The sequence below is a fragment of the Barbatula barbatula genome, assembly GCF_947034865.1.
Source record: "Barbatula barbatula genome assembly, chromosome: 3".
Classification (NCBI taxonomy): domain Eukaryota; kingdom Metazoa; phylum Chordata; class Actinopteri; order Cypriniformes; family Nemacheilidae; genus Barbatula; species Barbatula barbatula.
In genome coordinates this window covers 25,260,857-25,271,868 of record NC_136764.1, presented here as the reverse complement: position 1 = coordinate 25,271,868, position 11,012 = coordinate 25,260,857, and the positions used below count along the sequence as shown (strand labels likewise).

Genomic DNA, 11,012 nt, shown 5'->3' with positions numbered 1-11,012 from the left:
ATCTGCTTTGCAGTACTGTGCTTTCCCATAACAGTAACACGTATTGGGCGCTGCAAGACAACATGCCAAAAATGTGTTTAAAGTTAAAACTTTCCATGTTCAAAATTTACATTTACTTTACCAATGCAGTGAATTGCTGTACACCACACCCTGAAGGTATATCCGCTTACAAGTAACCCTATATAAACCATTACTCAAGTTCTACAATCCACCCCCTACTGGAACATGAAATGACAAAGCCACAAACGTCTGAAGATCAAGGAGCATCTGAAAGGCACAGAGCTTGACAACTTTCAAAAGGAAAGGGAAATAGCCACAGCTGTGTCCACATGAGATCGTGTAGGATTAGTTTCATCACAACAACTTGTAGTCAATGTTCAGTCAGGTCTACAGTGTGTCAAGCACACATCTCAATAGATGCGAGATAATAGACAGCGGTTTTGTGGGTAGGACGAGTTGGCTCTTGTATGTAATTTATAACAAACGTAATGAAGTGATACAGAGCCAGCACGAGTCCCCCCCCCTCCATGCAGAAGAGACATTCCATTCTTTCTGATGTGGAAACATCAACACACACACAGGTGAGCAACACAGACAGGTAACAGCAACGACTCCATGGCAACCCATCAATAGAAAACAGACTAAACTGTTTTCCAACGTTCATGCTACACACCTGTTCAGGTGTTTAAATAATAGTAATAACATAGCATCAATATTCCTGTATCTCACTTGGTAGAAGATTCCAGGGCACACGCGTACTGCTAAAATGTATAGCTTGAATACGTTTCTTTAGAAGATGCATATGCGAATTAGTCATAAAATCTATATTTTGTTTCTTTATCGGTAATTGACTATTTACTACATCAGAGAATTTTTTTTTGTGCTAGTATGTTCATCCAGTTATTTCACCATTAGAATTACCATGAAACACGCTGTGTATATATATCGCATATATAGTCCTACACTACTGAAAAAAACTATATACACCCAAGAGAAACCATCACAGATATTCTGATGGTTTCCATTAGATTACCCTTAAAACCAAATATCTTTTTCCGTTATAACATCACTAAATTCATTTTTGTTGTGTGTTTTGGGCAATATTCTATATTTATAATTTTTCAGCAGGGTAGTTTCCTTTAAAACCAATACCATTCTAACCATTACAATTATTTTCCCTGCTACAAAAACATATAAATAGAAACGTAATGATTCTAAAGGGATTTATAATGGGTATGTGATAGATTGTATTGGTGGGATGTGCCCAAAACACACAACAAAAGGGAATTGGAAAAAGCTAATGGTTCATAGTGGTATATTAATGGAAACCATTAGAATTTCTGTAATGGTTTGTATTGTTTTTTTCAGCAGGAGGTGTAGAGATGTTGCATGTGACAAAGAAAAGAGGCTTTTGTCTTGCAGTTATACGAGTCATACAAACAAATATAATCCAAAAGATTTTAAGACAGATTTGTAAAAATTAAATTATTCGTAAAATATTCATTCTGATTGTATATAACCTGATTTGACTGTGACGTAAGCGGCAATGTCTTTATCCCTTGCACTGTTAAGTCACTTTCATTCATTTCAAGTTTTCATGTCTTTCACCCGAGGACAGATTTCACAAAATGATCGTTTTAAACAAGCTTTTTCATTTTCACTTAAATTCATATTGATAAATGAAACCACAGGCTGTGGTGTTCGGTTTTATTCAGCCTGAATGCATAAGCTAAATCCGAATAAATGAATTGATAATGATTCTTTTGATTTATAAAGTGAAGTAAACAAACTTTAGTAAATGCAAAACTTACGTCGAAATGTTGCTTGAACAGGAAACCAAACGCAAACTGAACACAACAAGATCCAACTGCTTTTCATTTTCCGCATCCAAGAAACTCTGTTTTCTATTTGATATTCTGTTTTAAATATAAATGTTGAGTTGAGCTCTGAAGCAAACACTGATCTGCCAGCTGATCTGTCGGAGCGCGCATTTAAAAGTTCCCACCTGACAAGCGCGGGCACGTCAAGTGCGCTTTCTGGGCTCTTGGTTTACTCACGCGTGATTCAGATAACATGTGTCTGAAAGGAAATGGATCACTCAGTCCTCACATAAAGACTGGGTTTGATCAGATGCCTTAACTACCAGTATACAACACGAGAACAAATAAACCAACTGTTCTTCAGATCAATGTTGAAATGTTTTGACGAAACTGTATTTCTTGGATACTTTAGAAGCTTAGAAGTATTGATAAGCACATCCATACGATGTTGAATTTTACTGACATGTATGAAAGATAAACATTAAACAGGAACGAACAATAATGTTATCACAAAAAGGTCTACAGGAAACAGATAGAAAGTTACAAAAAAATAATGTAAAGATCTTCTATAGAAATTACAGTATTACTGCAGCAGTTTACCGGTAACTTACTGTAGATTTACATTTATGTCATTTACTGGCAACAGTTTGTTCAAACATAAATGATCATTATACATTAACATGTCTTTATCCTTAAAGAAAAATTTAATGAACTGGGAAATTAAAATATAAATAACTGGGAACCAAAATCAGAAAAAATACAGTAAAAGGTTCATGAGGATTTCTGGTTCCCAGAATGCTTTGCACGAGGTTGTTATTTTATCGTTTTTTGTTACGATAAAGACTTGTTTATGTTTAATCTTCATTTATCTTTGAACAAACTGTGGCCAATAAATTAAATAAATATAAATCTACAGTAAGTTACAGTCAACTAGCTGCATAACTACGGCAAAAACGTTTACATTGTATTGCTTTTCTTATCAACCCCACATTTCGAGGACTAAAACTTGTATATATATTTTCGAGAGAATTCTGAAGCTCAATAAGTTTGTACATGATGATGGCAACAGGAACACCCGGGAACCACACCCAACACAAAGGTGCTTCTAAAGGTTCTTCACAGCAATTTCACAGAAGAACCATTTTTGGTTCCTATGAGAACCATTTATTTTCATTTTTTCGAAGCTAAAGATAAAGGCGCTTGAGATGTTTAAGGTTCTTCGTGGAACTATTCAGTCAAGAATAGAACACTGCACAAAAAATTAAAGTGAAGGAATAAATATATCATAACCAAACGTATTCTTCTGCACACATTCGCTAGTACATCATTCATATCCACGATGAGTTGTCATGTTTGGGCACGGCGCTGACTTTTGAAGAACAAATCTAAAATACATCCAATATGCCAGTTTTTCCTTTTTATGAGGTATTTTATGTAACATTCCATAAAATCTATATTTACTGCAGCATTCAATCACATGACATCAGTTATGACAAACAGATTATCTTTGAGTTAAATCTCTTGACAATATGTTTTAAATAATGCCATGCGTTCCTTCAAGGTTCCTAACTGTTGCTTGGACATCAACCACACCTCTAACAAATAAGAAAAACAGGAGCAAACTGAAATGCACCAGAATAGTCACACTGCACAACATTCAAATGATTGCGTTCATGAAAAATCCAACACCTCTGGGCAGTAGATTTTCTACAGTGTAGAATCAACAACGCCCTATCATGAACTCTCAGAGAGGTGAGATGCCAGGTTGAGTCAGAGGCGTCTCCGCAACACCTTGCCAAAACACACCCAAAACATCTACTGCCTCACGTTTTATCTTCCACGCCTTGTTCCACACAGACGCAGCGAGCCCCACCCAAAACCTCTCCAGGGAAAAATACACATAAACTTTCCCTCCGGCCACACAGAACGGTATACGAAGCACACCCCGTCTACCTCTCGCAAGAGTCTGCCGCACCCTCATGGATGGATGAAGAAACCATTGAGAGTCCATTAAGAGAAAGCTGAGTCTATACTTTCAAACAAGTACTTATTGGCCTTATTGAGCTCTCTGGATACTTGTAAATGAAAAGACTGAATACAAGACATAACCTGACTCCCGTCTCAGTTATTACAACAATACCATTATATACTTAGTGTTTGTTTCCTATAAAAAAAGATGTGACTTACTTTTAAGACAGGCAACACAAGCATAATTGGAAACAATAATACTTACACTCATATCATTCAAACCTGTATGACTTTTTTTTACCCAAAACACAAAAATGTTGGTAACCAAACAACACCGGTCCCCATTGACTTTCAAGTATAGACATTTTGCAAGAATCTTCATATGAGTCATACAGGTTTTAAGGACATGATGACAGAATCCCTTTAAATGATTAACTATTAAACAATCTAACGTAAGCAATATGCTGCTGCAATAATATTCATAATAATGTTTGTTGAATTATCGTATTATGAATTATGTACTTCTGATTTTGTTGTGTCACTTCAGATACCACAAAAACATGACCGTTCCTTTCAATGTAGTCATCGGCCCTTGATGGAATCCTAGAGAAGCCTTCATCATGTCTTTTTATAGAAATATGTTCAAAGAGTGCCCCTTATTTCAAAGATGCAAATGACCTTTGGAGATACAAAGTAGCATACAGTCTGCTGAAGCCCAAAAATGGCACAATGCTTTTCATTATATACAAGTGCATGTAAAATGCACAGAAAGACGTACTAATCTCATTTGGTTTGACCAAAGATACATATATGACGTGTGACCACATGCGATCATATCCACTGAGTCAAGTCTTACTCCACTGATATGGCAAACACTGCTGATTGTGTCTCATGAGCGCACTTGCCTATTACACACATCCATTAATGCCATTTGGTAATAAACAGCAGTGTGTGTCATTTCCTGTACAACAACCTTAACAGATGAACGACAGACAGACACATACTGTTGTACTATCTGAAGACGGTTTTAAAGAAATGACAATTCTGTCATCGTTCACTCACCCTCTTGTCATTTTTAAACCTGCACTGTAAGAAAAAAACCCGTAAAAAAACGGTCAATGACTGGCAGCTGCGGCTGCCAAACATTGACCGTAAAAGTAAAGTAAAATACCCTAATTCAAAGAATGTGTAAAAACATTAAATTTACAGAAGATTTCATTAAATGTTTACAGAAAAATACCGTTTTTTTACAGATTTTCCCCAAATAATTATGATAAATCACCTTTAATAAAGGGACAATCCTAAAAATTCTGCAGGTAAATACCGTCATTTTACAGATTTTTCCCAGATAATTATGATAAATCACCTTTAATAAAGGGACAATCCTAAAAATTCTGCAGGTAAATATCGTCATTTTACAGATTTTTCCCAGATAATTATGATAAATCACCATTAATAAAGGGACAATCCTAAAAATTCTGCAGGTAAATATCGTCATTTTACAGATTTTTCCCAGATAATTATGATAAATCACCATTAATAAAGGGACAATCCTAAAAATTCTGCAGGTAAATATCGTCATTTTACAGATTTTTCCCAGATAATTATGATAAATCACCTTAAATAAAGGGACAATCCTAAAAATTCTGCAGGTAAATACCGTCATTTTACAGATTTTTCCCAAATAATTATGATCAATCACCTTCAATAACGGGACAATCCTAAAAATTCTACAGAAAAATACCATTATTTTACTGATTTTTGCTAAATTATTACGATCAGACACCAAAATCTGATCTTCAAAATTACTGTGAAATATCCTCAACTGCAAACATACTCAAGCAAGCAATACAAAATATATACATAATTTTCACTATTTCAATTAAAATGTCATAGGAAATTAACTACAAATAAAGTAAACACCACTATTGATTCTAAAATCCTTTTATTTAATGAATTCAGATGTCAATTTACAATATCAACCAATTATTCACAAACAGTTATTTAGAACCCCCCAGGAGGAACTGAAAAACAAAAAATGGTACTTCTCCATGTGTGTAACGTGTGTCTGTAAGCATTTCTATCAAAATGAGGTCAAGATTTCCCCTTTGAAATGGATGGAGGAAGCAACAAATTGTGCTTGAGCTGAGGGAGTTGTGGTCTTCTTCTTTCTCCTAACCCTTGGGGGCTCTGTATAAGGTAGTTCTAATAACATTTAAGATTCCTAACTATACAGTGTATTATTAAGTAAAATTAAAACATACCACAAAAGGTCAATGAAACTGTAACAGAGGTGCAACCCAGCAGAAAGATCAGACTTCCTCCAAATGGCCAGTAATCGTCTGGTTCTGCTCCTGGAGGGAACACACACACACAGAGAGAAAATATTACTGAAATGTCTTTACTGTAAAAAGTAGGATTTTATTTATAGTTCATTTTAAATGAACACTGCTGGACTTTCACAGGAAATCAGTTCTGTAGCATTTTCCCAAACAACTGCAGAAAATAGTGACTACGTTTTAAATGCAAAAAACTACTCAAGAATCCTCAGGTTCTTAGCTCTGGTCTGTGTTCAAGCAATACCATGGGTGCCAACCCATGAGGAAACTCATGAGGGAGCCCTAATTATTTACACTCTCAACTAGATAAGGAACACCAAATAAGAGATAAGCATTCAATCTCATTCAGTCTCTCAGACTCACCAGGATTTATTAGGCAAATAGTATGATTCATATAAATACCTCTTAAACATTCAAATATTGCTTCCTTAAAATATTTTGTAGTATAGGCTGTATATTTTTTAACTTACTTTGACTTTTCCCTCTGGCAATCATCACCTTGTCTTGATGAGCATCTCTCTGGAATTAAAATAATATTAGTAAATGTATGTATTATGTAAACACGTACATAGAACTTAACATACATTTACATTCATTGTTACTGTGTGTAATGCTGCTGCTACACTGCAATTTCCCAACTTGGGATCAATAAAGTATATCTGTCTTTCTATCTATCTGTCTCTCTCTCTCTCTCTCTCTCTCTCTCTCTCTCTCTCACACACACACACACACACTGTGACCAGAAGTTTGGCTGCATTGTAACTTTAAAATTAATATTTTCAGAAGGCAGTAAGGCTGTTACCACTCACCAAAACTGCTACCGTTATTACACAAGCACGTTATAACAACGTAACGTAAGTTAACGCTATTACTGAGCTGTACATTAGGTTAGAGTAATTTACTGTAAAATTACATTTTTTTTTTACAGTGTGTTTAACGTTATTCTGCACAACCCAAAGTTAAGTTCTAAACGTTCAGTCCTGTCAATCATCATTAACATAAATATTTATAAGCGGTCCAAGCATCCCTCCTCCTCCCCATCTCCATCTCCACCGACCTTGATCTTATTCTTCCTCTGTACAGTTCAATTACGGGATGGTTCAGCTCGGAGCTCAAGCCTCGGGTTCGATCGCCCTTTGAAGAGAGCAAGCCAAGTTTGTTTGGCATTATCTAGCAAGACTGAACAGGCAGGTTTTGTGTCCATTAGGGATGCACCGATAGGATTTCTTTGGCCTATACGATACCGATTATTACAAACAACTATCGTCCGATTCCAACTACTGATATTGAGCAATTGGATAGTACTTTAAAATACTTAGTTTTTCAGGATTCAATACATTTTACTGAACATGACTTGGATCCATTTAACATTTTAAGAGAGGCACAAGTTAAAATAAACAATAAGACAACATGACAATCTTCAAAGTAGATTTTTGCTATCTAATATTTCTATTATCAACCACATTAACTTATATTTGACTTAACACTGAACATATCTTTAATACATTTAAATAGTCTGTGCTGCTGTTATTTAATTATTTTACTCAGAAAAAACTTTGAATTATTCAGTTTTATTACACTGGTGCTTTATTCTGATTGGCCAGTTGTGACTTTCCAACCAAAATGAATGTAAACCGTCCCTGTAAACCAGACGCTGCAAATCATTTTGAGAGGGGCAGTTTAATATTACACAAAATTATTATAAATATGCCTTTAATAACATACATGTCATTATGTTTACAAATTATTAATCAAAGTAGCTTGTTCGTGACATTTTAACATCATTTCTTACTTTAAAACGGAAATAAACGTCTGCGTTCAGTAAAAATTAGCTAATAAAATATTTGAAATTCACATTTTATGTCCATTTTTTTCTCATGTGACAAGTAGCCGAGTAATAAGCGGGATAATGTCCTCCGCTTCGTGTCGGGTCCTGATCACACTGTCGGGGCTTATTTCTGCGATAACAACCGGCTGCCTGTACATTATGCAACTCATTGCCTCTATGCAGCTTATTAATATCAGTGTTAAATTAATACAATATTGGCCAATAAATCAGTGCATCCCTAGTGTCCATACAAAAGAAGATAATGGGTACTGCCATTTTTTAGTTATCAACATTGTTCAAGTTATCTTCTGCTTGTTTTGTAGAAGTCATGCAAGATTACAGCGTGAATAAATGATGAAAGAATGTTTATTTTTTGGGTGAACGATACCTAAACCTTGTCAATTTAAAGTGTATTTGTTGCATCTTCTAAAACACTGAAATCATGTTGTTGTCTATTTCATGAATTATATAAAAAGAATAATATATCTGGTCCTGGATTCATGAAACTGTTCTTAAGACGAAATATACGATTGTAAGAATACTCCATCTTATGAAAGAAACGATTTGAAAACTTCTTAAGAATAAAATGACATGCTTCTTACAAAAGAAATCCCACATGATGTAAAGAACATTCCATGCAAATATACATTTGATATCTTTAATACTGATCGAGCAAGACCATATCAAAGATTGAAATCATAGTGAAGAAATGCTTGAATTCTTGTTATTGAATTTGAAACTCACCCCTGGTTTTCACAGACTGGGTCAAATAATTGAGTATTTCAAAAAAAAAAAAACGCTTCAAAACAGCACCATATAAATGAGCAAGCACACACAGACGTGTCCTGTAATAACCACTGTTTATTATTCAAATGTTACGATTGGATTTACAGGCAAATGGTAACAAGCAGAGGTGTGTCAGGTCCTTTGGGTGCATTTGTAAATAAAAACAGATGGGGCGGGGGGCTTTAAAACCATTACACTCTCTAAAACCAAAGGACCACATAAAGACTGTGCATCAACTCAAGAACAACAGATCACAAATACTTGATACATTATAAATTAAAAATACTGTTTATACATAAATGTGTACGTGTTGCACTTATGTCCACAGTGGTAGAGAGAAGAGACGTTTTAGTGGCACGTTCCATTGCTGAAAGGAGAAAGTGCTCGATTCAGCAAAATTGTCAGAATAAGACTGTAAATAAAGAGTAACGTCATATAACAGTAGGAAATAAGCAGTTAAATGATGAAAGCAGGCGCATCAGTACTAAGAGTTTCTTTTAACTTAAGATGATAAAGCAAAACACATCATGAGGACTCTCTCCAAAGGTTTAGGCACAAGACACAAACAAAGATGGTTAACTAGCAACACATGATTAGGTTTACCATTGAGTAAAGCAGATAACTCCGATAAATATGATCGATTAAAGACGTACGTGGATGTTCAGGGTGTGCAAGTAAAGGTTCAAGACAGAGACATCAATACACATCACCATCCGCTGAAAAATGAACCACATTAAATCAAATAAATGATAGCGCTATCACACAACACTGAGCCGTGTATACAGGCAAGCGTATTATACCACAGAACATATATATATATATATATATATATATATTATGTGGAAGTTTTGACTGATTTTCTTGCGAACAAACTGATGAGGTGGCTGGTTGGTTTAAAACTAGCCGTTCCTGAATCATTTAAGCATATTTACACAAATAACAGTTCCTCAACTCTATATTATAACAAAAAAGAGGCCGACTACAAAAAAACATTCACACAAAAATATAACATTTGAAATAATTATTAGCACCAGTGTATCAGATAAAGTCTTGCTACGCCAATGTACAAAGTTGCATAGTGTTGTATTACGCTCGTACGTGTTAATTCGCAGGACACCTGTTGGAAGCAGCAGCTTTTGAAAAAAAAATATATATAAACATGAAACGGTAGTGTTTAAACAAACAGGAAAATGTTTGGCAACCAGGATGTGTTGAAACGAAACGTGTGAACCTGTGAGCCACGCACGGAACTTCTTAACTTCGCTTTCTCAACGTTTACGTATTGATATAAACACTAAATACTGTATGGACGTGTATGACGCGGTCATCGTATCAGTACAAAATACAACCCGGGCCGTTCCGAAAACAGGTGCGGTATGAGCGATATAAAACTCCTTCAATGTTAGCTTTGAACGAATAGCAATAAGCAACCAAAGCGTATGGATGATATACACTAGCTTAAGTAGTAGACTCCCCCCAGACGACATACAAAATAAAAACATCCTCAAGTCTTGGCTTACGGTTGGCTTCTGGGTTTATTTCATATCATTCGGACTAAAGACGAGCATGGGATGAGCTTCCCGTGAGACCGGAGAGGTTTACGATAAAAAGCCGGTGCAGTCATATGGGTTCATGTTCAACCGAAGAGGAAATCAACCTCTTCCAGTTTGCTGTAACACACACACACACACACACACACAAACAATCACAAATACACACACATTCACGCTCTCTTCACGTTGTAGCATTTCTGCATATAGAAACATTAAAAGCTTGTCTTCTGTCTGTAAAACATCGGATTGAAAAATGTGGCATTTCTTGTCGACACAAACAAACGAAGCTAATAAAAAGAAAATGAAAAGAAAGCGATAGATTTTGGTTGAGACACAGCGGAGGTCCGCGCCGTGGCCAGAGAGATTGAACCGGAGGCGTGTGAGGCAGAAGTCGGTGTGTGTTGAAGTTAAGGCTTCTCTAGAGAGGGAGTGTTGAAGCAGCCTTCCGGCAGAGTGTTTTTGATGTCGTTGAGGTTGGCGATGTCCGCTCGGATCTCCTCGATCTGCCGATCATAGTCGCTGATCATGTCCTCCTGGCTCTTGGCTATGTCGTTCAGCTCCTTTAACTTCCTGTCCAGCTCGCTTCCTGCCATCTTGTCCTTGGCTTCTTTCAGAGCGCTATCAATCTGATTCAGCTTACTCAGATCGACCTTATCGATATTGCCTGAAAGAAGACGACGTGGAGTTATATTGACGCAGTCGAGAGCCGAATGCGTTT

At 36.0% G+C, this 11,012-nt stretch overlaps 2 protein-coding genes across 2 annotated transcripts in view; both read right to left on the bottom strand.

The window, feature by feature from the left end:
* The window catches only part of lamc2 (laminin, gamma 2), a gene marked incomplete at its 5' end in the record, with an annotated part of 12,528 nt that extends 7,847 nt beyond the window's left edge, over nucleotides 1–4,681 (bottom strand). The window contains 1 exon segment of the mRNA XM_079451964.1: nucleotides 4,645–4,681. Within this exon segment, the coding sequence (XP_079308090.1) occupies nucleotides 4,645–4,681 (37 nt within the window).
* A 5,578-nt stretch (nucleotides 4,682–10,259) lies between these two features.
* The window catches only part of lamc1 (laminin, gamma 1), a 47,168-nt gene continuing 46,415 nt past the window's right edge, over nucleotides 10,260–11,012 (bottom strand). Inside the window, exon 28 of the mRNA XM_079452613.1 lies at nucleotides 10,260–10,958. Coding sequence (XP_079308739.1) covers nucleotides 10,702–10,958 — 257 coding nt within the window. The 3' untranslated portion in view covers nucleotides 10,260–10,701. The remainder of the gene's footprint in view (nucleotides 10,959–11,012) is intronic.